The 26,117-nt window shown below is 49.0% G+C and overlaps 10 protein-coding genes across 10 annotated transcripts; 5 read left to right on the top strand and 5 right to left on the bottom strand.

Moving 5' to 3' along the window:
• Nucleotides 1-177: 177 nt before the first annotated feature.
• RhiXN_00275 (Enoyl-(Acyl carrier protein) reductase) lies at nucleotides 178-3,225 on the top strand (the record flags this gene model as incomplete). Its single annotated transcript, XM_043320094.1, has 9 exons — nucleotides 178-415; nucleotides 473-511; nucleotides 667-905; nucleotides 1,067-1,180; nucleotides 1,234-1,367; nucleotides 1,522-1,681; nucleotides 1,736-1,749; nucleotides 2,890-3,057; nucleotides 3,123-3,225. The coding sequence occupies 9 exons, from the start codon at nucleotides 178-180 to the stop codon at nucleotides 3,223-3,225; spliced, it is 1,209 nt and encodes a 402-aa protein (XP_043179106.1).
• Nucleotides 3,226-3,342: 117 nt separating this feature from the next.
• Nucleotides 3,343-4,918, top strand: RhiXN_00274 (glycoside hydrolase family 79 protein; the record flags this gene model as incomplete). The annotated part of the gene is made up of 8 exons (XM_043320093.1): nucleotides 3,343-3,570; nucleotides 3,625-3,681; nucleotides 3,732-3,761; nucleotides 3,812-3,888; nucleotides 3,943-4,088; nucleotides 4,143-4,220; nucleotides 4,282-4,314; nucleotides 4,371-4,918. 8 exons carry the CDS (start codon nucleotides 3,343-3,345, stop codon nucleotides 4,916-4,918), a joined length of 1,197 nt encoding a protein of 398 aa, XP_043179105.1.
• Nucleotides 4,919-5,045: 127 nt separating this feature from the next.
• On the bottom strand, nucleotides 5,046-6,310 carry RhiXN_00273 (aldo/keto reductase family protein; the record flags this gene model as incomplete). Its single annotated transcript, XM_043320092.1, has 8 exons — nucleotides 5,046-5,077; nucleotides 5,137-5,289; nucleotides 5,349-5,367; nucleotides 5,437-5,500; nucleotides 5,550-5,831; nucleotides 5,878-6,041; nucleotides 6,101-6,186; nucleotides 6,247-6,310. The coding sequence occupies 8 exons, from the start codon at nucleotides 6,308-6,310 to the stop codon at nucleotides 5,046-5,048; spliced, it is 864 nt and encodes a 287-aa protein (XP_043179104.1).
• Nucleotides 6,311-7,295: 985 nt separating this feature from the next.
• RhiXN_00272 (uncharacterized protein) lies at nucleotides 7,296-7,803 on the bottom strand (the record flags this gene model as incomplete). The annotated part of the gene is made up of 2 exons (XM_043320091.1): nucleotides 7,296-7,667; nucleotides 7,738-7,803. 2 exons carry the CDS (start codon nucleotides 7,801-7,803, stop codon nucleotides 7,296-7,298), a joined length of 438 nt encoding a protein of 145 aa, XP_043179103.1.
• Nucleotides 7,804-7,945: 142 nt separating this feature from the next.
• On the top strand, nucleotides 7,946-8,326 carry RhiXN_00271 (uncharacterized protein; the record flags this gene model as incomplete). Its single annotated transcript, XM_043320090.1, has 2 exons — nucleotides 7,946-8,001; nucleotides 8,059-8,326. The coding sequence occupies 2 exons, from the start codon at nucleotides 7,946-7,948 to the stop codon at nucleotides 8,324-8,326; spliced, it is 324 nt and encodes a 107-aa protein (XP_043179102.1).
• A 425-nt stretch (nucleotides 8,327-8,751) lies between these two features.
• Nucleotides 8,752-10,049, top strand: RhiXN_00270 (haloacid dehalogenase; the record flags this gene model as incomplete). The annotated part of the gene is made up of 10 exons (XM_043320089.1): nucleotides 8,752-8,822; nucleotides 8,873-8,907; nucleotides 8,970-9,006; nucleotides 9,053-9,097; nucleotides 9,152-9,222; nucleotides 9,276-9,354; nucleotides 9,408-9,545; nucleotides 9,588-9,712; nucleotides 9,774-9,888; nucleotides 9,947-10,049. 10 exons carry the CDS (start codon nucleotides 8,752-8,754, stop codon nucleotides 10,047-10,049), a joined length of 819 nt encoding a protein of 272 aa, XP_043179101.1.
• Nucleotides 10,050-10,115: 66 nt separating this feature from the next.
• RhiXN_00269 (phosphatase) lies at nucleotides 10,116-14,424 on the top strand (the record flags this gene model as incomplete). Its single annotated transcript, XM_043320088.1, has 8 exons — nucleotides 10,116-10,157; nucleotides 10,521-10,532; nucleotides 10,590-10,667; nucleotides 10,724-11,065; nucleotides 11,113-13,131; nucleotides 13,173-13,449; nucleotides 13,501-14,028; nucleotides 14,084-14,424. The coding sequence occupies 8 exons, from the start codon at nucleotides 10,116-10,118 to the stop codon at nucleotides 14,422-14,424; spliced, it is 3,639 nt and encodes a 1,212-aa protein (XP_043179100.1).
• Nucleotides 14,425-14,825: 401 nt separating this feature from the next.
• On the bottom strand, nucleotides 14,826-19,854 carry RhiXN_00268 (chromosome segregation protein sudA; the record flags this gene model as incomplete). The annotated part of the gene is made up of 26 exons (XM_043320087.1): nucleotides 14,826-14,846; nucleotides 14,902-15,118; nucleotides 15,172-15,296; nucleotides 15,346-15,472; nucleotides 15,521-15,628; nucleotides 15,679-15,776; nucleotides 15,831-15,947; nucleotides 15,996-16,112; nucleotides 16,167-16,452; nucleotides 16,504-16,712; nucleotides 16,761-16,850; nucleotides 16,902-17,041; nucleotides 17,105-17,203; nucleotides 17,263-17,500; nucleotides 17,546-17,679; nucleotides 17,733-17,869; nucleotides 17,925-18,013; nucleotides 18,062-18,239; nucleotides 18,292-18,361; nucleotides 18,414-18,551; nucleotides 18,616-18,748; nucleotides 18,799-18,918; nucleotides 18,976-19,144; nucleotides 19,203-19,270; nucleotides 19,328-19,451; nucleotides 19,508-19,854. The coding sequence occupies 26 exons, from the start codon at nucleotides 19,852-19,854 to the stop codon at nucleotides 14,826-14,828; spliced, it is 3,699 nt and encodes a 1,232-aa protein (XP_043179099.1).
• A 561-nt stretch (nucleotides 19,855-20,415) lies between these two features.
• Nucleotides 20,416-21,886, bottom strand: RhiXN_00267 (methyltransferase domain protein; the record flags this gene model as incomplete). The annotated part of the gene is made up of 9 exons (XM_043320086.1): nucleotides 20,416-20,421; nucleotides 20,475-20,546; nucleotides 20,604-20,717; nucleotides 20,765-20,863; nucleotides 20,914-21,270; nucleotides 21,320-21,450; nucleotides 21,512-21,639; nucleotides 21,690-21,763; nucleotides 21,806-21,886. 9 exons carry the CDS (start codon nucleotides 21,884-21,886, stop codon nucleotides 20,416-20,418), a joined length of 1,062 nt encoding a protein of 353 aa, XP_043179098.1.
• A 941-nt stretch (nucleotides 21,887-22,827) lies between these two features.
• On the bottom strand, nucleotides 22,828-26,031 carry RhiXN_00266 (pyruvate dehydrogenase E1 component alpha subunit; the record flags this gene model as incomplete). Its single annotated transcript, XM_043320085.1, has 20 exons — nucleotides 22,828-23,286; nucleotides 23,331-23,393; nucleotides 23,441-23,494; nucleotides 23,559-23,640; nucleotides 24,102-24,136; nucleotides 24,186-24,214; nucleotides 24,265-24,353; nucleotides 24,406-24,439; nucleotides 24,499-24,637; nucleotides 24,688-24,930; nucleotides 24,987-25,044; nucleotides 25,106-25,150; nucleotides 25,204-25,238; nucleotides 25,300-25,352; nucleotides 25,413-25,522; nucleotides 25,575-25,580; nucleotides 25,632-25,680; nucleotides 25,731-25,882; nucleotides 25,939-25,951; nucleotides 26,007-26,031. 20 exons carry the CDS (start codon nucleotides 26,029-26,031, stop codon nucleotides 22,828-22,830), a joined length of 1,773 nt encoding a protein of 590 aa, XP_043179097.1.
• Nucleotides 26,032-26,117: the final 86 nt, after the last annotated feature.

Here is a 26,117-nt window from a genome sequence, read left to right as displayed (position 1 = left end):
TAATCGCCGTCGAATCTCTTCGGAGCGATATCCGGTCTACACGACGCAAACAAATAGTTGTCAAACTGCATTTCCTCGACATTCCGACAAACTTTGGCGTCGAGCGCGGTGAGTCGACGCGCATCTCATTTGTTCACCGCCTGCTGAATTTGTATTTCATCCGGTCCGATATCCGAAATGTGGCCATTGAGCCACAGTCCGTCGGTATATGCGCCCCAGTCGGGACATGTGCCGTCGGTTGATTGCATATATAAATCCGCCGTTGGTATTGCACATCACGCATACCTCATCTTTGCTTCTGCCACCACGATGTCCACTGAATCGACACCCGCGACGGCCAAAACTCCGTCGGCTCCCTCTTTTCAGTTGTTTTCACTAGTTGGACAGACAGCTATTGTTACAGGTGGCACACGGGGTACAATTAAGCCTTATTATTCCATTCGTACGATATCTTACTTTGTTGTACGTACAGGTATCGGTGCTGCATGTGCGATCGCTCTCGCCGAAGCAGGTTAGAATCCAATTTTACTTTCATTTTCGGTGCACGTGTGTTTTCCTGCCCTCGCCGATCAGGTGTCCATCGAGTCCAGTGCGAAGACCCTGTCAAGCATGCCCGCTCGTTGACATGAGTCTCGCTCCAACTAACACGCGTTCCTCATCTCACAGGCGCAGATATATGCCTCATTCAACGCGACGAGTCTAACACTACTACACGTGATGCTATTCGGGCCCTAGGTCGACGTGCCGATATTGCCGTCTGTGATCTCTCAGACCTCGAGGCTGTCAAGACCGTCTTCGATCGCGCCCTTGAACTCATGGGTGGTCAGATCCACATCATGGTTAACTGCGGGGGGATTCAACGCCGTGCGCCGGCTGTGGAGTTTCCCGAATCATATTGGGATGAGGTGCGTACCTGTGTAGCTCTAGATATCGAGCTCCAGAAGCTCGATGGGCTGGGTGGTAGTAAAATTTTGGATGGGCGACAAGTACCCCAGATCTTCTCATTTGGAGCTCCGTGCTCGGTTCCCGACCGTGTCGCACCTGGGAAACTCAACTATCCATACAGGTGATCAATGTGAACCTCAAAGCAGTATGGCTCTTATCGCAGGCAGCTGGGAGACACATGGTTCCGAAAGGACGAGGGAAGATTATCAACTTTGGGTCACTAATGTGCTATCAGGTTTGTCGCCAATCTATTCGTCGATGTTCTGTTTTGAAACGGGATGCATGCAGGGTGGGATCACCGTCCCGGCATACGCGGCTGCCAAAGGTGGTCTAGGACAACTTACGAAGGCACTTAGCAACGAATGGAGTAAACATAATGTGCAAGTGAATGCGATATGCCCCGGGTACATTGCTACAGATATGTGAGTGCCATCTCTGGGCTCCTATTTGCCTCGATCCCCATTCGTACATTTCCCCCATTTGAACCATTGCATCCAATATGCGAATCAGTCCTTGAATCTGGACTCATATTACCCGCTAATTAAACGATGTGCGGACTTACTCATCGCGTCACAGGAACGAGAAGTTGCTAGCCGATCCTAACCGCCTTCGTCAAATCTCAGAGCGAATTCCCGCAGGGCGTTGGGGAGAACCCAAAGATTTTGCAGGACCAACAGTATTTCTTGCGAGCTCGGCAAGTTTATACGTTTCTGGCGAGCTCCTGGTTGTTGATGGCGTAAGTTCCGGCTATTTCATGTTGGTGAATAAACGATTGACATTTTTGTGCTAGGGTTGGATGGGTCGGTAAGAGCGGGAGCTAATATCTGTTTGCGGATTACTTTATATATCGGGCCTCGAGTACATGTAATGTATTGTATTGTAGGAAACGAGGAATCTCCCAAAGTTTAGGTTCGGCAGGTTTGGTGTGAAATGTCGTACGGCCGCTCAGTATACTTCCTAGCTTGGTGTATGCGCCCTTGTGCTTGCTCAAAGTCCATAGGGTTGAGTGAATTCTTCAACAGCAATCCTTTCGATCGACACGAACTTGACTTCGTAAGGAATCCAGGGATTCGAATAAGCTACTGGGTTTATTCCTTACTTTAAACTTTCTAGCCTAAGATGCGTACGTATAGAGAAGGTGACTATAACCTTCTCGTGACAATTCAACTATTCCATCAACGTTTACTCTCACTAGAAATTGCAAAATGTGCACAATTCCTTGAGAGGAAAAGGAATAGTTGAAGTCATAGGCACCCTCGTTTTAGGACACGTGTTGGACGATTCGCATGGGATCTAGGATGTCAGTCCAGGCCGGTCTCGCTCGTCCGATGAAATGACTAGTTGGAAGGATTCAAGAATGCTCACGTACGTACAAACTTTCAATGTTGACATACGGTAGACAGGGGAAGATAGAGTGTGTAGACATGCACTAATGTGGAGTGGGAAAATAAACTACTCGTTCGAATGAAATTTCGAACATGATGAGCTGAGGACGAATACTCCCTGGGATAGAGCGGGATACTAGCGTTCGCGCGAATACTAAAAAAAGATGAAAACCGGCTGAACGAGCCGACGGACATTGCCGGGTGATCAGGCGGGCGTGGCATACGTCATATGTGTGTCCGGCCCGCCCGGAGGGAGAGGCGGATGGTTTGGATAAAAAGAGGGATTGGGCCGCAGCATTTCGGGCGCTAAGATGAACTAGGCGCCAGGCGCCTATCTAGATGCAGTGTAGATCATGTTAGTCGCCCTGCATCCATATTTAGTCAATAACTTTTCTGTATGGAGGTAGTGATAATGAACTGAGCAAGTCGAATTCTATACCCATAGCTCATAGCTCCTATTGGGATGTACCCGATGCGATGTGTGTGGCGGCTTCTGTTCTTCGCCTTCGACATCCGAACCTAATGGAGGAAACACCAATGACTATAAACAGGTCTACAGGCGCGAGGGAATCCTGAAGGGTTTCGACATGAGAAAAACGACGATATTATCACTCACTGGTGTCGCAGCGGCAGCCAGTATCAGCCTTCCTGCAATCCCGGCTTCTCCACTGTCAACTGCATCTCAAATCCTCGATCGTCGACTGGCTTCATTTTCGATCGAATTTTCGTATCTTCCAACTTTCGGGGGTAACAAAACTCACCCAAATGATTGACGCGAAATCTTATGAATAGGTTGGTCGAGCGTACCGGGACTTGGGCCGGATATCGCCCCGGAGGTATTACCGTAGATAGTTCGATATTTGACCCAAATGCTCCGGCACTCGATCTAGTCTAAGTCCAGTAAGCATATGTCAGTTTTGCGAATCAATTTATCTCAGTGTAGTTGCCAGTCTCAAGGGATATGGAGAACAACTTAGTACGTTTGGGCTCTCATTACTCAACACATACTAATATGTCTCGAAGCGGGCCTGCATACTTCGAATCCTATCTCGTATTCCCCAATACATCCCGGTTTATTCTCGACGTAAATTTGGGTAATGACTCGGTTACGATTGCCCAAAATCAGATTGAGGCAGGAATCAAGTACCTTGGATGGGATAGGATATTCGCAATACAGCTCGGGAATGAGCCAGACCACTATGCAGGATGGACCTCGGCTGTATTCACCGCGAAATTTCTGGTAAACTTATGTGATTTGATTTGTTTCCCTTGTCGATCTAATTTCCGTGTTTAGAATTGGACTTCCACCCTAACCAAAGCGCTCAATCTCCCAGCTGGTATCTTCCAGGCTGTAAGTCTAATATCAATCTAGAAAGAACCACTTCTCATCAATTTGTATAGAATGGGTTTGCTGAAGACCCCACGAGTTCGGTAAGAACAGCGTTATCAGCCGCCCAGGAACATACTCATAATGAAGCCAGGCTCCAATGACAACTGTCTCAACCATCAACCAAGGAATTGACAAAACTGGCGTTATCAAACTATTCGATCAACACACGTAATTTTTACACTCTCACACTGGTTACACGACTCAGCTCACCTAAGTTTATAGATATCAATATTCCACGTGTGACCCCGCCCGGAACGCCAAAGCAACGCTTGAGGCCCTTGTGAATCATGACAACATTACCGCGTACCTCGATTTGTGGAAACCCCAGATCGCAGCAGCACGGGGGGTGGGGAAGGAGTTTGTCATTGGTGAGTAAGGCTGTCATGCGGGTCTAGATTGGAGTGGATTAACCTTGTTTGCAGGCGAATACAGTTCCATCTCGTGTTCCGGCAAACAGAATGTGTCAGATACGTTTGGGCAAGCAATGTGGCTCTCAGACAGTAAGATCCTTCTGACCTGGTTCATTTGGTGCAGGTTTGATTGACGCTGATAAAATTGCAGCCATACTGTACGCTGCCTCGTTAAACGTGTCGCGTTTGTATATGCACCAAGGTGCACACTTGTGCTCCATCCTCACAACAGGCAAACAGGTATGAGCTCAAAGCATCAATGCGAGTATATTAATAATGAACTTTCACGTAGTCCCGGGTTCTCCTGGTATGATTTGTGGTACCCTGTGCAAAGCGAGCGGTACGGGGCGCCTCGCGCTTCGCCATCGTACGTTGCGTACCTCCTTATTGCAGAAGCCGTCGGAAAGTCCGGGAGGTCTCGTCTCGCCTTGATTCGGATTCTTCTCTTCCGTCGACGCTGGCAGTATATGCGATCTGGGATCCTAGCTCACGTACCGATGGCATCGCGCGCATATAATTCTCAACATGTCTCTGCGAAGACAGAATGTTGCTGCGGACGAGGCTTGACCGTTACCGTGGATGTTAGTAAATATCTAAGGAGAGGCAGTCCCGCCGCTAAGGTTAAACGGATGACCTCGCCTGGAGTGGAGAGCAAGGATTCGGGCCGGGTGACTTGGGCAGGCCAGTCATACTCGGCTGGGGTGCCGGTGGGGACTGAGGTTGTGGAGCGACTAAATGCGGGGAAGGTCAATGTTCGTGGAAGCGAAGGTGTGCTGATCACATTTTGAGAGTTAGTGGTATGTCTATTGCGCATATAGCGAAATGTCGATTGAATGTAAGCGTGCTTTAAAATTCAATATTACTAAGTACAAATGTGTCTACCCGAGCCTCCCAAAATATCCAATCCAGACCTGATTACTTCCAGTCGGGGAAGCCGAGGACGATCGCTGGTGGAGCAATGGAATAAGTCTAAGCCTTTTGAGAAAAACACCGGTGAAGAACTTACGCCATGCAGGCTTGACGAAACGTTGTTGCTTTCCAGACGCAGCAAGCGAGTCGAGCTTCTCGACATCCGAAGTGTCAAGTTCCGCGTACTTGAGATTCGACTCGATACGCTCAGGGGTGACAGATTTAGGCAAAACAACGTGCCCCTTGGCGACTAGATTAAAATATCCGGTCAGGTCAAATCAAGGAGTAGAATGGGAGTGGGTAACTCACTATGATATCCGGTTAGCACCTGCATCAAGATTGGAAAGGATGAATATTTAGGCGCTCTCGAAACTGAATTCAAATTCAAAATGCTTACCGCTACTGGAGTCGAGTTGTGCTTTTGTGCAATCTCTACCACAACATCGTCCTTGAGGAGAGGGCTGCCGGTCGATCCCAAGGGGAGTAAGCTTGCATAACAATTCCTTGGACTTGCAGAACTTGGCAAGCTCCAGCTGAGGGTTGTAAGGGTGAAGTTCGACCTGGTTACAGCCGGGCGACCTTTGCGGTGGGGAGAATCTCGTTGAGCTTGAGCTCGGAGCAGTTGGAAACACCGATTGCCTTGACTTTGCCCTCTTCAAGGAGCTCCTCGAGTTGTGCCAGGTCTTGGAGATGTGCCATTCCTTATCAACATCGCGAGTGCCGTCCTCCAAGGTGGGAAAAGAGGATGGTTGCCATTGGGGTTGAGCGGAACAGGCCAGTGCATAAGCAGAACTGTTGAATCGTAAGTTATTGCTAATTGGTTGCATAATTTAAATACGCACGATCGACGTAGTCGGTACCAAGGTTCTTTAGCGACTCCTCGAGTGATTCCCTAACGCGGCGGTGGTAGGTCGACCAGACCTTAGTAGTAATGAAGATCTCTGAACGAGGAACGCCAGATTTCTTGATACCCTCGCCAACTTGAGCTTCGTTTCCGTAGGCCTATGTGCGATATCGTGATCAATAAAGAGCAACAAATTATTTAATCCCAAACGACTTACAAATGCACAATCGATGTGCCTGTAGCCGCTCTTCAATGCGTGATTGACGGCATTGGTAACTTCCTCAGGCTTGGACTGCCACGTACCTATCCACATAGCACTTAGAGACACACTCGATCAGCGCCATCATTTATTTTGCGACTCACCGAGGCCGAGAGCAGGGATCTCAACACCGTTGTTGAGCTTGACTTTAGGGATGGAAGCGGCCATTGTTGATCTGGTGAGTGGGGTGGTGGTAGTCGATATGTAGGAGTACGTGAAAGCAAGAAATACCACAGCAAGCGCCCCTTTTATTGTTCTCGTGCTTGTTAGACCCATGATCAGCGATTTGATTCGATCCTTCGAGAATGGCTGAGACAGCCGGTCCGTACGGTCCGAACTTTGAATGCCAAGAAGTCGCAAAAGATTGCACCAACACTTGCAATCTTCGGACGGCTTAGCGAGTCCTAGGTACTTGCGATGTATGCAAGCCGCTAATAAATACCTTTGGCCTTGGATGTATGCACGTTCCTCAGGGTACGATATACTTCCCAGTAGCTTTCCACGTGACCCAGGGCCTTACTCGATCGTTATACTATTGTGTCCGTTTTTAGTATGCTCGCCCATGAAGAATCCAAGAAGCTAGCTGGCTATGGTTCTTCGATAGTCGAATCGTGGCAATATTTGGTTTCAGGTTACTGCGAATATCTGCGCTTTAAATTGATATATGATGAAAGTGCATATGAATAAATGAAGACAACTTATTTCATGACAGCCGTTATTGTCCCTAGGGCTTGCACACTTGACTAATGTAACCGGAATGTCTTGAAGGTCTAACCGGAAATTTATTATAAAGTCTGTGAAGGATATTGAGACTTGGCGCGGTGCTAATTAATTCAGCTAACAGTGCCAGCTATAGGTAGATTGATTTACTATATCGGAAGGAAATACAAACGCATTTTTTTTTACACAGATCCATTGTGCCCGATGTTAAAGCCACAGTGGCAGCACCATTTTGTTCGTTCGAGTGACTATCTCGCTTTTTTAGGCATTAATTCACGAAGGGATTTGAACACCAGAACTACTTCATAGAGTTAGTGGATACTAATTTTGTTCGAGAACACCAGCCCGGGTCTGGATTGGTTGCTGCGGCTCAGCTAGCTGTTAGTCGTCAAGCGCCAAGGCCACATCCGCTTGGTCAATAATACATCCAAAATCATGTTTCCGAAAGACTGAGTCGAGGATTTAAATCGTACAAAATCTCTAACAAAAGTGCTGATGGGTCGGGACAGTCCAAAACTAGTGAAATTGCAGCTCCTACCAGCACTGGATCAACATGGGACTTGCCATTGGCCTCATCTCTGGCCTTCGTGCCTGCAACATCCTTCTTGAGCTCAATTGCCAGCGGAACGGGGAACCTCGCCTCTGCCTGCTTCCGAATCAGTGCCGTTAATTCGTCCTTAGGCCAGGGAGCCCCCCGGAAAACTTGGACGGATCTCGATGTTATTCCAAGAGTGTTATACCAAATCACTGGTGCCTTTGGGCCTCTTAAGGTAGCAGCAAATGAGCTTGTAGGCTGTATAGATGTCTACGAGGTGTGTGGCGTTATAATGATGTACATTTCTGCTACGCTTATTTTCTCATAGGAAGTAGTAAACGATCAGGAAGAACACGCAAATCTGCAAGGGGACCTCGAGGTCGTTTGCGACGAAATGAAGCAGCATTTTCGCCTTGGAAAGGCTGTGCAATTGAGTATGAATAAACGGACTCAATCGAAAGTAATATACTTCTAAGGCTACATGTACAATCCGGAAGGCTCATTAAGGAAGAACTTGACTGCTTAAAAGAAAAGCATGCTAGGGGAATATGAAGAAGATTCCTAAACGCAAAGAGTCTGGAGTTAAACAACAGGCAGAAAATTGGTGTATGATTAATTCCCTAGTACACTTTGCTCATTTCTAGCCCTAATACGGCCTCAGCGTCACAACTGTTCGATGGCTACCAGACAACAAATTCGTGACGCACGGTGGTTCACAACGGCATTCGCCTCAAATCCTTTATATTTCTCAAGATGGCGGAGCGTTGGCAATGAATGACGAAAACAGAATTTTGTTCCTTGATGCATCTAGTGAAGTGAGAAAGTATGCTCTTCATCCATCTAGTGACTGGGATCCAGGGCAAGTCGAGGACAACAATCCAGTTGGATTCAGAGCCAACAGCTGGGCAGGGCGTGTACGGGGCGACTAAACAATACAGGTGGTATCTGATTCCTGTCGTGTGAAGTTCTATGAGGTAGGAACCTTGATTTTTAGCACAACGAATATGCCACGAACGAGTTGTCTCAGTAAATTCCTTGGTGGTGCTATGCAAGTAACTTATGACCAGGAACTCTGATCCGATAATTGAACGATCTTGTATTTCTCCTAGCACTTATTCAAACCAAAGCCGCAAAGGAGTTTAAACAACATATTTTTCATTCGCCCGCAGGTCAAGCTTGCGCATACAATGAGTACATGCATGTTTCGGCCTTTATGACATCATTCCCCGTGACACTGTCGAATAACATAATCCAGGGTTTTCTCATATATGCCGATTAGGCAAACGCGCCCTCGCGTCTCAGTCTTCAATCTCTCCCACATCCATAGACTATAGAAGAATTTTTTTCTGTCTCCATGTCTGGTCCATCTGCCCTTCCTTATCCAGCTCTGCACAAGGATGCCAAATTTGTGATTCTCAGCGACTGGTAAGTTTTCAGGTATCGGCGTGCTGAAATGAACCTGATTGTGGGTGTAGGGATGGTACTATTACTAACTTTGATTCTAATGATTGTGCGTAGCGCGTTCGTTTTGATCGAGGATAGTGCGTTAGAGCTGATTCTGTTTTGGGGCAGATTTGACGGATAATGTTGGGTTTGGATATGACAAGCGGTGAGCCTGGATTTATCTGGTTGGGGTAGGGATTGAGCGTATCTAGACGAGCGTCGAACAAGGAGGTGTTGCTTGGGAACATCACTTTCCGGTATGTCAGACCCATTCTTGACGTAGATCAATCACCCATAATTTCCTCTTGCAGCGACTCGTTCAGGGAGATGCTTGAAAGTGTACATATGCCATTCGACGAGTGCAAGGAACTCTTGAAAAAGAGTGAGTCAGAGGCTGAAGATAGGCTGGAGTTTGGTTACTAGACGACTTGGCAGATATCAAGCTCGACACTGGCTTCAAAGAGTTCTTCGAGTGGTGCAAGACCAACAATGTACCGTTTATCATCGTCTCTAGGTTCGCTCCACTCGATCCACCCCTGGGTGATCTCTAACCTTGTCCTCGTTTAGTGGGATGGAACCTCTCATTCGTGCGGTCCTGTCGAATTTGATAGGAGATGAAGATGCAGCTCGGATCGATATCATTTCCAACGACGTCCGTTTCGATGCAGACGGATCGTGGCACATTGTTTATCGCCACCCAGAAAGGTAAGTCGCAACAGAGCCAAATTAACGCTCCACCTGGGGAAGGAGCGGGGCTGAAAGTGGCGCGATTGTATGCAGTGGATTTGGACACGACAAGTCGCAGGCGATTTTGCCGTATCGTGATCTTCCACACCGGCCGACGTTGTTGTTCTTTGGAGACGGGGTCTCAGGTGGGCGTTGTGGGTTCCTTGGTGTCCAACAATTGCTGATGGTGTTGTTGGCGTTGAATAGACATGTCGGCAGCGAAACATGCGGATGTATTATTTGCAAAGAACGATAAGCCGGAAGGCGAGAATGATCTAGCTGAGTATTGTAAGAAGGAAGGGATACCGCATATTTTATTCAGGTACGCCCACAGGTTGCGATCCTGAAGGGACATTGTATTGACAAAATGGGATGAACAGGACCTTTGCGGGAGCTCTACCCATCGTGAAGGATGTGGTCGAGGGCCGCAAGAGCGTGGAGCAGGCGCTGGCTGTCAGGAACGCAGAGCAGCCGGCGGCGTGAATAGAGTTGAAGCCTGGGGAGGACTATTGTATCGAGTTGTGTGTAGACTTAATAGACATTGTGATCATGGAACGTGCGGAATATGCTAAATTCGGCCGAGGCCAGACTGTGAGGCAAAATTCAATCAAAGCAAGATCAAATTTGGGAAGTTGATGTCTGAAACACGCTGATGGAAGGTTTTGTCAGCAGATGTGACGCAGAGATGTTCAGACAGGGAGGATGAATTTGTGGTTGTTGAACTGCTCCTCGTTTACCGCCCTAGAGGGCCTTCGCGCAGGCCGTAAATAATCCCAACACGCTCCGGGGGCTGGCGTGATTTCTATTATTCGCCTATTGGCTGGTGCGACCCGGCCGCATTCCCTCTTTTTCGTCTTTTTCTGTTTATTCCCGCGACTTGCGCCTTGTCCCTTCCCGCGAGGTTGGTGTCCGTGCATGTTCGGACGTGACTGTGTATTCCTATCTGCTTCCTAGTCCCTCCCTCAGGTAAGTGATTTCGATTGCTAAACGTGAGCCAGACAGATTCAATGTTGTTTTTCTCAGTCTCGAATCACCTACCCTCCGCCCCCTCCGCCCTCCCCCACCGTTCCCAATGAGTCCCGCAAACCCGCTTACAAGGCTGTCTGCCATCATCCGTGCGCCAATGATGACACACACCGCGCACTCTACGGATTCAGATTGGTTTCTTCCCTACGACGGACCAACCGAGGCCCCCACCTCCGATCCGCCACCCATTTGCTGCGGCAGAGATATCCCAGCCTCGCCCTATCCCAGCCAGATCTAGGGGAACAGTAAGCAAGCTCGAGTCTCGCTCACGTGCCAATAGCAAGTCGGACGATGTGCGCAGTCGCTCGCGTAGTCGGTCTGTCGATACCAAGCGGAAATCGCAGCGCTCATATGTTGCCCTTGATCAAAAGGGCGGTGTTGGGGCATGTCCGGCACCAGATAGCGACCGGGAACACATGTCCATTCATTCCGATCACACATTTGGAGCCCCTTCAACGCACACTCTCGGTCATGTCCGTGGTCGGAGCAGCCTTGGTCTGACGGCCACGAAAGAAAACAGTCGATTCCATGGTCAGATGACTCGAACACCATATCCACTGGCGGAAAACGCTCGGACCCCCCAGCAGTCGTCTTTGCAGATCACCCCTTCAGGATGCATACAGGCTCACCTCCGCCTCGAAGTCATACTGCATCAGCATCACTGGCTACCACCACTCCCTGGGTTCGCACTATTACCGCGAGCCCAGCTCCACCTGACCCTCCCCCGATGCGTAAGCGCACACTGACGTACCAGCCTGGCCTTGTCACTGCCTTTGGATCCGCACCTGAAACTCGTGTAGGCTACCGCGAGAGCGGCGCATTTGTGGGCCTTGATGATCGCGAGCGAGAGAAGATACGCCCAACCCTTCTACCCCCTTCCCTCAGCCTGCTCGGGAAAGACTCGACTGATGGTCATGAAGGTCCTGCTCCTGATGAACATGGGCAGATCCAGAAGGCTCCGGTCAAGGATCGAGAACTCTATCCTGGCTTGAGGCAACAATACGATCTGCGTTCGCATCCCTATGCACTTCAGAACGCTCCTGCCCGCGAGATTCGATTCGGTTCTGCTTCGACCGCTTCTACTGCTACTACCGGAGCCTCAAGCAAACCACCCGTCCCACCTCGTCCCAGCGGAATGAAACTTAAATCCTCGCTCAAAGCAAGCATGTCCACACCTGAACTTCGCATTCGTATTCCCTCGACCGTCACCCCCTCTGGACTCTCCACAGGCCAAACGCCCTCTACGGAGCATCCACAGTCGAGCGTTGGACTCGGTGCGAGACCGCGCCATGTGATTAGCTCGGCCGCGGGCCACTCGGTTGCAACCAACACAACGCTCGAAGCTCGTTCGATTTGCGACGCCCTTATCTTTGCCCGCCCGCGTTTCCGGGTCGCCTCGCATGAAATCACACCACCACCGTCGACGACGGCTCACGACGAGGAAGCGGCCAAACGCGCATCCATACGCGTCGGCGAAGGCGGACTCAAAGGCTTGGTCTGTTTTCCACGGAAAACATCGCGCGATTTCCATAAAGACAAGGGAAAGGGTAAAGAGAAGGAGAAGGAAAAGGTGCAACCATCCGAACCCCGCGAATTTCAGACGGTCGAACAAGTGTTGAGAGAAGGCGCTCAACTCGAGAAGGAGCGGGAAGAATGGAACGCGATCGGCCAGGGAAGTCTACTCAACAGCCATGCGCGGAGTCTGTCTCGCGCCCAGTCCAAGATTGGCAACGGCGGCCATCGAAACGCGAAGCGCAGGGAGACTGTGTCCGGGTCCGACACTGGCGCTGGGACCAAGGTGTGGGGCACGATCAAGATCAAGCGGAGCGTCGAGATGCTTGCCGCGAGCGCGCTTTCCAGGGGCCGGCTCCTTCGGTGTCGTCGTCTTCGCGACGGCCGGGTGGCATGGACGCAGGCTTCGGTGTCGACGGCTTCGCATGCTCGACATGCGTCTGGGTCCGTCGCGAGTCGGGGGCACAGCCGGAATGGGTCGTGGGGCCAACGCGTTGTATGTGGCTCTCGTTCGGGGAGCTCCATGGGCGGCGAGACGGCGGGTACAGGTATAGGTCCAAGTGCAGGTACAGGAACAGGTCAGCATATAGGCCATTCGAGTGAGGGCTTGTTACCCAAGCGTGCGACGGTGGATAATTACCCCATTGTAGATATTCGACCGGTTCCCGCCGGAAACACGAATCGCGCACGAGCGCCCCCCGCACAAGGCTCAGTCGGGTTCAGCTTTGGCACGTCGGGTACAAGGCAGGGTGCCCATTCGTCTCCGTCCAAGAAGCAGAAGCAGCCTTTGCCCTCGCCTGGGACGACAGACCCCGAGTCGGTGATTGGACTCGCATTGTCGTCGCCGAGCGGGGCTACGACGCCGCTCATGCTCCCCAATCATCCGTTTGCGCAACGGGCGGGTGCATATCCGACTGATCCCGCCCCCGGACCGCCACCGGGCCCGGAAACGATCGCAACGCGCCACAGGCACCCACCACGAAGCTCAGGAAGCACCGAACGCGCACGGCTGGACGACGTGCCCAAGGTGCCCAACGCTGCGCCACCCCACCTGCCGGTCCTTCCAAGATGGATATGCACCCGTTTGTCGCCCGCATGAGCACCCATTCGGGCGAAGTTCAGCGCATGTTTGAGAGCGCGATGCTCAAGTCTGCGGGCGGCCAGGGTGAACTCGCGTTCAATACAAAGCGAGGGAGCGGCGATTCAGGACTGGGATCTTCGGTTCATGAACATGCTGGTCCTTCGTCCGTGCCGCTTAGGGGATCGGCGTTTGGTCCCCCTGCGGGGCTTGAAACTGCTCGAACGCTCTCCTGCTCCCTCTGTTCCGACTCCGGCTCCCGTTCCTGTTCCTGAACCACAGCCGCAGGGATCGACGTCGCCTCGTAGTTTTGATCAGTCTCCGTATACGCTGATGGAGAGTTTGTCCCCTGCCTCGAGGGCGATCACCCGTATGTCGAGCGGGATGCTCGACCCGTCATTGATGTCACCTCAATCCCGCTCTCACTCTCACTCGCACGAAAGTTCGTCTCGTCCTTTTCGAGCCCCCGCCCACTCAATAGCCTCGACGATATCGAGTCGCTCCGAGATATCTTCTACCGCCCAAGCCCGGACCGCGTTGCCTCGTTAGTGCCCAATAGCCAAGATGGCTCGCCCGCGAACGAGCCTGTGCTCATCGAAGAGGACGAGGAAGAGGCTGAAGCAAACGACTGGACATTTGGCCGTCGTCCGTTTGAACTTGGCTCGGAATCACATTTAATTTGGCGCCGCCAGCGCGAAGATAACCAAGTTGGACCGTTGAGGATTAATCTCGCACCTGGGACGCCCTCGCCTCCGCCTCCTGGGACTGTTCCCGAGAGCGTGCATGATTCCGATAGCCGCTCTGAGCGATCTGTGAGGACTACTTCCAGTCAACAAGCGACGAATGGTACGTTTGCAGCCAAAGCACCCAAAAGGGCACAACTAACGCATGCATCTCGTAGAAAACGTCACCTTTGGAGTTGTTCCGTCTGCCCGGATCGATAGTCTCAGCGTCAACGTCGTGAGCCCCAGACAATCGGCCGCCCTCTCGCTCATCGACATGTACGACTATGAAGCCTCGTTCTCGTCCAGTTCCCCCAACACCCCCCAAACCTACCAAATCCATCCTTCTCCATACGCTCTCTCCGATACCTTGCCCTCTCGCGAAAGCTACTATACTTCCTCCTCACCCGGCCTCCGCCCTGGTGTAACCACTTACTTCCTGGCTTCCCCGACCCGCCCATGGACACTGCTACTTCCACCCCCATGTCCTCTTCTGTGCTTTCGTCTTATTTTACCGTAGATACACATACCTCGTCCCGTCGCGAGACCGACTAGACCAAGGGACGTAGATTAGTCCTATCTAGTATTCCCCATACTAGATTGTGCTGTTTGTTCAATTCGGTGTTGTTATTGTTTTCTGTTTCCGGCGTTTGATCTACACACCCACACACTCGTTGCTCTTTTTTTTATTACATAGTTTTTATTTCCGTTGTGTTGTTCTTCGTTCTTCGCTCTTACCTACTGTTCAGTATAGTTCGTTGTACAAGTCTTGATGTTCTTTGGTAGCCGGCCTGTTTTTGTGCGGACATGAATGCGATCAATGTTTGTGGCAGGCGACATGAAATAGTGATTGCAGACTACAGAGCAAAGGGGACAAGACAATAAGTAGTGGACTAGCAAGGCCAGAGCAAAACGTCGGGTTCAGTCCGTGTATTGGGTCAGCTACAAATGAAAGTGAGTGGGTGACAGCCTGAGAGATGAATGGCGATTCACGTACATCAAGGGTCAGTGTACGAGAACTATTCACATCTTGATCGCGATAGATTCCGACCAACGAATTACCCTTCTCATACAGCGAACCTTTCAAACTGATGACGATAAACTGGAAGGCCTCCGATGAGTGTTGGCAAATGTAATTGGCAACTTTGGCAACGTTTGTATTGTCCAGCGCCGCGTCCACTTCATCGAGCACAAAAAAGGGCGAAGGTTGGAAGCTAGCAGAGATCAGATGTTAGAACACATGTAGAGCACTCAAGAGAACACAAACCTGTGGATCGCAAACAACAAGGCTAAAGCTGCTACTGTCTTTTCTCCACCAGATAGTTGTTCCATGTCGCGGAAACGCTTCATCGGAGGCATTGCGTGATATTTGATACCACTATTGTATGGCTCCTGAAACAGTTGTCAGTATGGACTATTATTGTGATCATTGTTGACGAACTTCGCTGTCTTCCAAACTCAGGTAAGCTACACCACCCATGGGAGCAGCCTTTCCTTTGGTAAGATCCTTATAGACCTGGTCAATCCTCTCGGCAATATGGTTATATGCTTTGTTGAAGAGGTCGCATCTATTGCAGGGTGAGCATAAGAGCCTACAGGAGATATAGTCAACTTACCGTCGCTTCTTGATTTCATTGAATTCGTCTCGGGCCTGTTTGGACTCCTTTCTGGCCTTCTCGGCCTCCTTCTCGGTTTCAGCGAGTTTGGCTTCGACGTCGTCCAGACTGAATATAGTTTAGATAATAATACTGACTAGAGTATTGTAATATCTTACCGCTCCATCGCCTTCATATTTGGGGCCATTCGTTCGATTTCTCCAGCTAAGCGGGTGATTTCGGCATCCAATTCTGCTCCAATCTCAGCCGATCCATTCTACACCCCCAGTCAATAAGTACTCCATTGAGAAATAAGTTGATCATTACTCACTGCTCGCTCATCGTCAGTGAGTCCGTCGAAATCAACTTCAATGCCATAATCCTGAACCTCACGGGCTCTTTGTGTTTCATCTTCATCGTCCAAGTCCATGCCATCCGTTGGCTGACCCTATCCCACAGGTCAGAATGCACATGCACAGATCTCATTATTATTTACCGGTTCTAGTGGGATACTCTTCAGTGATCCTGATTCCAGTGGTAGATTAATCTCCTCGAGAACACAACGACGGTAGATTGTGAGCCGCTCTGCAGCAGCTTTTTCAATACTATCATTCTAGGTTTGGGATCTCAGGCGACTTGAACGCAGGAATTCAGGAAAATTGCTTACACAAGCCGCGATCTCCTTGAGAGATTTATCGACCTCTTTGGCGGATTGCATGGCAGTACGTTTGTGACCATCGAGAACCTTGGTTGCCTCGGCAAGTAGTTCGTTCAGGCGAGTTGCTTCTTCCCGGTGTTCGTCCAACTCCTGCTGAAGCTCGTCAATTTGCTCGGCGAGACGGTCCTTATCGCTGGTAAGCTTCTCAAGGCTTGCAGTTTCATTCGCAACGGTTTGCTCCAGGGTCTGCAAGCGTGCGTTGATACTTTTTAATTGATCCTCTTCGAATGCGATTCTGGAATTCTTTGGTCAGGTCATGAGGATACTTTAGACCTTGGTAACTCACTGGTGGCTGAGGCGAGCAATTTGGGATTCAAAACGCATCTTGGTTTCAAGCTCTTCTGTCTGAGCCTTTAGCTGTTGTTCTTCATATTCTCGAATATTGGATACCCCGACTTCCTGACAGAATGCTGCAAACACTTCATCCTCAGCTTGGTTGATAGCATCAGACAGCTCTTCTATCTGCTCATTTGCTGAATTGTGTGCAACCGTAGCCTGGGGTACTGTTAGAGCCATCTCCACCTCAAATGTTATTGGCCTTACTTGTTCGACTTCGGGATTAAGCTTGCGAAGCTCAGATTCTACGTGTTTCAGTTCGTCTTTGAGTCCGGTTAGCCGGGACTTAAGTGCGCTCTAAATGACTCAAATATCAGTAGTAGTCTTTGGAATAACACATCCACCAACTTGATCGTCTTTAGCAAGCTGTAGTTGTGACTCAATTCTGTTGATTTCAGCTGCCAGACCTTCATCAACCTTGCCACGAGGTTTTGATTGACCAAGTTCGCGGAGTTGTGCATGGAGGCTATCCTTTTGCTTGTTCAATGCTATCAAAGTCAAGCGAATGAGTCTGAGAGCTGATTGAAAGTTCACTGCTAGAGTTTGCTGACCTTGAATTTCCTTCTCTTCCCACTTGCGGGTAGTTCCATGGCCACGACCACCAGTGATCAAACCCGTCTTGTGTATGACCGTACCATCGAGCGTTACAGCTATTGAGGGTTATCTCAACTTTATCTCAACCCAATCCTCATACGTAAATATCACGTACCCTTAACTTCTTGCCCTTTCTCATAACAAACGTACCGTGCTACTTCCATGGTGTCGCAAACCAGCGCGTTGCCACATGCATGGAACATTGCTCGCTCAACCACAGGCTCGTATTGTATCACATCGATTGCAAGGCGCGCACCACGAGCAAAGCTCCGATATTTATCGTTGACAGGTTTGGTTTGGATGCTCTCCAGAGGGATAAATGTGGCCTGGCCCACGCGTTGTTGTCGCATATACTAGCAGAGAGTTAGAATGGATATTGTCATAATCAAATACCTTACCTCGATACAATCGATAGCAGTCTTTTCATGGTCAACGACTATCGCATCGATGTTGCGTCCAAGTACAGTTATGACTGCAGTTTCATATTTACGCTGGCTGGGTTTGCAAAGGTCAATAACCCGCCCTCTAACCCCTGGGAAGTATAATCAGTAGGCTGAATTTCAGGAGACCCTATGGTTTGCAAACCTGGAAATACTCGTTGGAGTTTCTCAAGCGTTTCTTTCAACCGCGCATCCTTGGCTGACTCTTGTTGGTCCACCCCGGCCTGCATGAGCTTTGTATGCACATCATGAAGTTTTTCGTTTATCTCAGTTTCTAGTTGGCTACGGTGAGGGTTGGATTGATTCACTGACAAATAAATATATGGATATAACGTACGTTATGCGAATTCTGTCGGACTGGGCTTTTTCTAGCTCGTGCTTAGCATTCTTGAGCTCACTCTGCAGATTTTTGACTTTGTCGTCGACCTATCATAAAGTGAGACGGGAAATTTAGCTGATAACATGCAGGCGTACCTCTGTTCGCTTCTCTCCAACCGAAGTGACATCGCTCTTGAGCTTATCCCTCTGAGTCGTAAGCTGCTCGAGTTTGCTGTTTTGTGAAGCAAGGTTGCGAGCTAATACTTTGTTTTCGCGAATAAGTGTCTCCCGTTTCTGACGTTCCTCAACTGCTTCGCGAGCCGCTTGCGCTTTTCTAGAAAGAGAGATCAACTCGTATATCAATAAACGAAAGGAAAGTTCCGCACAATCGGTGGTATTCCGCCAATGACTCCTCACTCAGGGCCGATCCCTGCTCCAAAGCCCGTCTATGAGCCTCTTTGCCAATCATCAGTAGCTACACTGACCAAACTGAATAACTTATATTTACCTTGGGCTCTCTGGAAGGTCTGCTGGACATCTGCTAATTCTTTCTTCATTCGCTCAAGATCCGCTTCTTTCTTCTGTGCATCCCGCTGCACAGTTTCGCCAATTGATCTTGCTTTATCTGTCTTGCGTACAATATGGGCTATTTGGGCCTCGAGGTCAGAGATACCGGGTTTCTATTTTCAGGGTTAGCAGAAGTTGTTAACACATGAGGAATGGGCTTGCCTTGGCATCAAGTGCTTTTTCCATCTTCTTCAATGCTTTTTCTACTTTGAGGGCGTCAGCACGGGCCTTGGCCTGATCCTCCCTAGCACTATTAACTTTAGCATCATCGGCAGCCTATTCTCAGACTCAGCTAAATACTATAATCCAGAGATTGATAACTGCACCTGTTGCTTCTTGAGCCCCTTTAATTCCTTGCTCTTTGTGCGAATGGTCTGCGCATTGGATTCGATGTCTTTGCCCAGATGGAATAACTGCCACAAAAGGCGGTGGACAACAGCTTCTTCCTTCGAATACAGAAATCTAATTAGATGTCTTGGTAGAATGACATAACAATCCCTTACCCGCTCCTGTATCAAAGCCTCATATCGTTCGACTTCTCCCTTTTGCTCCTTGAACTGCTTGATCTCTCCGGCAATGCCACGCCGCTTGGTGAAGTTGTTCGCAGCATTTTCAGTAGCACGATCTTGTGCAGCCTTTGCTTTTTCATATGCTGGTGCGAGTTCTAGGGATCTTCCAAGACGCAAATATTTTGAGATGCACGATTTCATTCGAACCTCCTTGAACTCACCCACTAATTTGGTCAATCAACCTGGAGAGTTCCTTGGAGGACTGTGATGCTACAGCCTCAACATCTCCCTAGATATATATCTTAGGTTATTGCATCGTATCGAGCATAAATAAAGTGGGTCACACCTGAAAAACAAGAAAGTTCTTTGCTTTGACAAGGATGTTGTGTTGCTCAAGAGTAGAGTTGTATGCCTGGTAGGTCACAACTTTGCCATTAAGTTTGTATTCCGAACTCCCCGAAGTCGATACACTGTAAACGAACTTCTAGTTATGTTTTTACATACGTGACAGTAATCTCTTACTTACGTTCGCTGAAACTGGTATTCCTTGCCCTCCGCATCTTGGTAAACAGCCATAACCCAGGCCTTTTTGGCAGTCCCCTCGCCTTCATCCTCTCCTTCATCGTCACTCCCCGCCTCTTGACCATCTTCTCCGGTTCTTTCAAGTCGTCTCCCTCGATAGACCAAATCCTTCAATTGACTGCTTCGTAACTGAGCACTCTTCACGCCTAACACAAAGGAGATGGCGTCCATCAAATTCGATTTCCCAGCGCCATTAGGACCTATAACCGAGGTAAAATTCTTGAACGGGCCAATTAACTGGTGGCCACGATATGATTTGAAGTCGCAAACTTCGATGCGCACGAGCGGCATTGTTGATCGGGATACAAGTGGCTCGGCGCTTGACAACGCGAGTACACGGTCACGTGTCTACAGCCAAACATCCACCTGGGTTTCACCTTAGTAATCGCATTAAAGTTTCGAAACCCTTGCGCATGCGCATACAGTGATGAATGCGTTCAAGCGCGCATGTGGATTACTTGGCCATACCTCACAGGCGGTGCGGTGTTCGATTACAGATAAAATGGATTGATATTCAATAGCTATGTCAAAAAATCACGTACGGACGACGATGGAAAGGGTATCTCCTAAGCAAGAGTAAACGAACGCTAGCGTTGTTTTGTAGCCCAAACGAATGTACAAGAAAAGCTTTCCCTATACCACACCCGATTTCGTTCACATCCCATTCGTCGTGCAGCCTAAATTGGTGAGTCAGCTGATTACACCCAAAATCCAATGGGTGAAACATTACCAACCTCGATGCCAGCATGGAAATCATCGCATCATCATAACCAACTTGGCGGAGCAATGGTGTCAGAGAACGTAGACCAACGGCCAAGTTTTCAAGCCCATTACGTCCCACAGTGTGTAAGCTCACGTCTATATGTATGTGTGATAAGCAACGACAGTGCTTTGTAGCTGGCCGAACTTACCGGTGGGCCAATCCCTAGAGGAAGCGCAAACTCCCGTGTTTCAATTTTTTCAATCTTGGGGTTGTTAATTAACTAGGAACCAAAGAACCTCGGCAACTGTGTAGGAAACCAGTATCTATTGCTCCGTACCTCTGAACTCAGTTTCAATCTCAATTCGGGATCAAGGCCAGCCTCTTTGATAGAGGCGCGTACGATCTCAATTAGTTCGCGTGTCGCAGTCCCAAGGGCAGGGTCGGACCCATCCTGTCAGGGGGTCAATAACGGTTGCGTCAATAATGCCGTTAACCAACCGAAAGGCAAAACGGGACAGAAGATTCTGCCATTAACAACAATCCTCCTGGTCGAAGTACTCGCACTAGCTCTCGTATTGCAGTCTTGTAATCGGGAACCTTAAGGAAGTTCCATTAGTACGGCCTCAAAGGTACTAGACATGACATACACCAAGCGTGAGGACGTATCTGCAATGAATAATGTCAAATACACCATCGGGGAACTCTAATCCTTCGGATATATCCTGTATTTCGAAGCGAACATTATCACGCTCCACAAAATGGACCTCTGTCTGTCGAGGAGTACCGTAGTTTGAGTATGGTGTTTGGGCCGATGTTCCATAACCTGGTGTCCCATAACCTGATGCTCCATAAGCCGGTGTTCCGTAGTCGTATGGGCCTGGAGTAGCTGGTAAGCCAACCGGAGTCGGAATCGGAGTCCCAAGGAGCATTGCGGCGAGGTTCTCAGATGACATCGCAAACCTCCCGCCAGAATACATGGAATAGCCGCCGTCAGCAGGCTCTTCCTAAGCACCCGCTTAGCACGTTCCAAGGTATATGTCAAGTAGTACCCACATAAGTCGTTCTCAGCAAGCTCCCCACCCCCATTTCGGCGATTGTGGAGGCAGGTGGTGGTATAGGCACGATGTCGATCCCAATAAAATCCGCTTTTTCGTATTTTTCTGCCATCTCTCGAACCCAACTTCCTTTAGAAGTGGAGCATTAAGTATCGGCGCCACCATCTGATTCAAATCGTATCAGACTAACCCGTCCCAGTGCCCACGTCCAAAACACAGCGCCTTCGACCGCTCGGTCGCGGGATCAGCTTTTTGTCAACGGGTCCCCAGAATAAATCCCCCAGTACAGCAGTAGTCATTTGGTGTACACTTTCGAGCCTGTTATTTAGTTTTAGTAAACAAGCCTAATTCATGTGCCATGAGTTTACCTATCGAATTCTTCTTGATCAGCCGGCAGAAAGTAGTTGCCTTGTGCTGGCATCCGCCTGCCTGGTTCATTCGTCTTTATATAAGCATTCGTTCGTAAGAGTGGCACGTAGCATACCCTCATGATAATAGAAGTGGCGGCTTGGGTCTTCAGTATCATCACTGTAAGAGGCGAAGGGGTTGAAAAGTCGCTTGACATAGTAGCGAGTATTCGCAAGTGTTAGGATCTGGTTGAACCAAGACTTCTATATGGTGCTGATCCGATCGAGCACCGGGTGGCCGATGGAATGTCTCCTTTTGTCGATAGAGTATCCGTAATGGATCGATTCGACGTGAAGGCTTTTATAGTGATTAGGACGACAAGCGAGATGGGCGGTACGCTTACCATCCATCGAATCCACCCATCCACAACTCGGGTGAATCAGGGTCTGCTATTTCCCCTTGCAAAGCACTCTTGCCTCAGCGACCACATGGCGAGCTGCCTCTCCGTGCGCGACCACGGACTTAGCTGGGTTTAGACGTTTTGCCTCACAACCACGCTTCGTTTTTAAACGATGAATTTGATCGTTTTATTCTACCTGCAGACGTAAGCCCCCACCCCGAGGGTGGCCCTCATTAGAGAGATTTTCAAGCACTTTGGCTCGGCACATACAACTTGTTTGTGACTGGTCGTGAGTACGAACAGTTTGCACGATCGTCTCACAATTCCGTACCATGACGCATGTATATTCTACCGATTTGCAGCGGCCCTGCCGTTCCGAAGATGCTGTCCCTGCATACGTCTCGAGCAGACTTAGGCTTGGGGCGAGGCATAGGAGAAGATCAGAGTTGTGGAGAATTATAAGCTATCATGCTGGTTGGGCCTATGAAGCAGCACTCTAATCTTCGCAGAACCAAGTAACATGCCTATAAAGTTTGATCTACCCTGCATATCAAGTGTATAGGACCAATGGGTGTATGATGAGCCCTCCAGCGTGTTAATTATAAATTTTGTAGGCACCACCAGCCTGAGGTTGGCTAAATGTTGAGAACGTGCATTGTGCTTATCAGTCCGACGCGTTATTTTGCAAAATATTTGTCCATTTGATTACTTCCAACCACGCCCCGAGGACCGCCCACTGTATAAACTACATAACCAATTCATCTAAGCAAAAACATCATTGAAGAGCTTGGCACTCTCTGCTTTGTGCCAGCTTCCAACCCCAACGGCGGGTACAGGGCTTTCACGCCGCCTACATATCTGACACGAGAACCAGCGTTCACTTTTTTCAGGACCTCGTTAATCCGCCCCTCGACGTGAGCCCAAGGACCTTGGTTTCTTGCTTCTTCTTGAACCCATAGAACCTCGGTGTTCTCGCTGACGTAGCCTTGGAGAACACCCTCCAGGACATCAAATGGGAACGGCGCTATTTCTTCGATTCGTACGATCGGTACATTCTCCAGCCCTCGATCTTTCCTTTCTCGGACCAGGTCGTAGTATATCTTGCCGGAGACTACCAACACACGGCTCACAGTAGATCCGGGCGCCACACTAGGGTCAGCTAGAACTCTCTGGAACTCCGTCCCGATATCCATGTCAGCAATCGCACACGCTGCGGACTTGGAGAGAATCAGCTGATACCGTATCTAATGAAAGCACTTACTGGAGATCGTAGCAATCCCTTGGGCGCGGCAACAATGAGAGGCTTGCGATAGTTGCGTAGCATCTGCCTCCGAAGAAGGTGGAAGTATGCGCAGGAGTAGTTGGATTCACGACATGCATGTTGATGTTGAGTTGTGGATCAAACTCGTATGCATCGTTAGTGAGCTTGGGGAGTATTTTTATTAGCTCTTAACTTTGTTCAATGATTTACACGCAACTGCAAACTCACCTGTAGGAATCGCTCGATACGCGCGCTGGAATGTTCCGGGCCTGCTCCATCCAGACCATGGGGCAATAGCATAACCAGGCCGCTATTCATTTATTGGTCAGGAAATCAATAGACAACGTGTTCAGGAGTACCGAAGCGCCCACCTTTGCTTCAGCCACTTTGCTAAAAAGGATACATCGTACCGAACGTCACTAGGTATTGTTTCTCATCAAAAGCAGACGAGGAGCTAACCTTCGGAGGATGAATGAATGTGTCGATAATGACCTTTTTAGGTAGGAGATGATTAGGAATCGACTGATGAGCCGCAAAATATAAAACATACTTGTGATCCATTGAAGAAGTCACTGCAAGGTCGTTAGTTTACTTTCCTAAACTTGAATTCATGTGTTGCTTACCCGAACTAGATGTGCCGATGAACAAAAGCAGATGAAGTCAACAACCGGAGGCAAATCGCCCTAATGACATACCTGTGCTTCCCATATCACAAGCCTATCACACAATCAGAGGGTCTGCACTTCAGGTGCATCAAACTCATAAACTCACCGATTGGGAGAGTCCCAGCTCAATCCATATTCAAACTAGACAACGGTTGAGCTATCACTATGGTCTTCATGAAACTCCACTTACACCCAGAATTGCCATCTCCGACAAGGAGCCTGAGTTCCCTTCAGGTAATAGTTATACTAAAATGTATAAACTACTCAACTGTTCGCAAGCTCAAGCTTCTTCTCGGTCTCAAGTGTGTTAAGTGGAACCGTAACGCGTTCCGTTTGTTGGTCAACGAGCATCGCATGGCTGTACAACGAGGATAAATGTTTTGCACTTTATCAAAACTAACACACTTTACCGGTGACTAAACGTGCCGCGACCGACATCTTGACCTGACCGAACAGTCAATAGGTCAATAGGTGTAGGCCATTGGTATGGAACCGCGGCACACCTGAAATGCGCACATCAAACCCTTCCAGCATGAGCGACCCCCAAGCGAGCGCCTCCGCAGTTCCCCAGTCAATGCCCTGACCTGACTCGAGGCTTGTGATACGATGCTTGATATGCCGTTGTAGCCTCGGGTGGGTCGCCTGGTAATTCATCAGTAGCGAATTCAGGGTGAAACCAAATTTGGACTCACAAATCCCACTGGGACTGCGACACTCGTCTTACCAATTTCTACAAGCTTCTTTGAATCGACCCCAGTCTTAGGATTGTGATCAACCTTTGTGGAGTCGCCTGGCCAGACGATCCCGGACCACTTTCCACGAAGCATGTCTGCTTGTGGCTGATAAGTATCAGCCTTCGTAAGCTCCTTGTCGAGGTGCTGCTTGTATGCGGCTCGACTGGCAGCTGCCTGATCTTCAGACAAAAGCCCTTCATTCTAAAAGTGCAGAATAGATATATGAAATATTCATAATGAATAGCATGGTCACTGACGATTAACTTCTGCTCGTAGATCTGTGGCACTGACTGCCGTGTCCTGATTTTATGGTACCTATGGAAGTAGGTTCATCAATCGATCGAGGGGCCGCTAAGTAGCTTATTTGTTGACATACATTTGGGGTTGAGTGAAGGCGGGCTCATCAAGTTCGTTATGTCCCCTGGACGTCACTGTCAGTAAAGGCAAGGTACTTGTATATCGGAAAGTAATTACCATCTTCTGTACGTAATGAGATCCACTATCACGTCCTATGATTGGGTGTAAGCCAATCTCAGATTGTGTACTCATGGGCTGTGCTGACAGACTGACCTTACGGAAGAAGTTGCGGTATTCGAAGGCGATCTTCAGTGCACGGTAAACATCTGCATCAAGGTTCATAATTCACACCATTTTTATCGTAACTGACACGTAGAGTGACATACCTTCGGGATGGTCGCCGTTGACATGAAGGACCGGAGCGTTGATCATTTTACCGATGTCGGAGCAGTACAACGTCGAACGCGCGTTGGCTGCGGGTGTTGTGTATCCGATACTTGGTACAAAATAAGAATGCTACATCTAGATGCAAGAGAGTTAATACGTACTTGTTGCTAAGGCGAATATCAGTGCTTGGTATTATAGACGAGATGAATACCACCCACTTTACGACTAAATGCACGCTCCCTCCACTCGTGTAATGTGGCAGATTACCTACAAACTCGCGTAAGATGATACTAAAGATCAATGCGAAATATACTTACTTAAACCCAAGCCTTCCATGATTACACCTTGCCCGGTAAAAGCAGCGTCGCCATGCAACTGAACACATATAACTTTATCCCCAAGCATACAATCATTGCCCGACTCTTTGATCAACGAGTATTGCTTTGCTCGGGCTTGGCCCATAGCAACTCTGATGATGTAAACTAAAATCAATACAGCGAACATGATAGTCGTTCGTCAACGTACGGGTTTACGGCCTCTGAATAATTACGATTGTTAAATCGGAAAAACCAGCATAGATTGCAAATGCTTACCCAAATGCGAAGGATTTTGTAGCATCGTAACATGTACTGGCGTCGACCCACCAGGATACTCGAGTGTAGGGCATGCCACTGCATGATAATCAGGAGATATCGACCGGCAGT

Source organism: Rhizoctonia solani, chromosome 4, assembly GCF_016906535.1.
Source record: "Rhizoctonia solani chromosome 4, complete sequence".
Taxonomy (NCBI): Eukaryota; Fungi; Basidiomycota; class Agaricomycetes; order Cantharellales; family Ceratobasidiaceae; genus Rhizoctonia; species Rhizoctonia solani.
The sequence above is the reverse complement of the archived record's forward strand: the minus strand, read 5'-3'. Positions and strand labels throughout refer to the sequence as shown.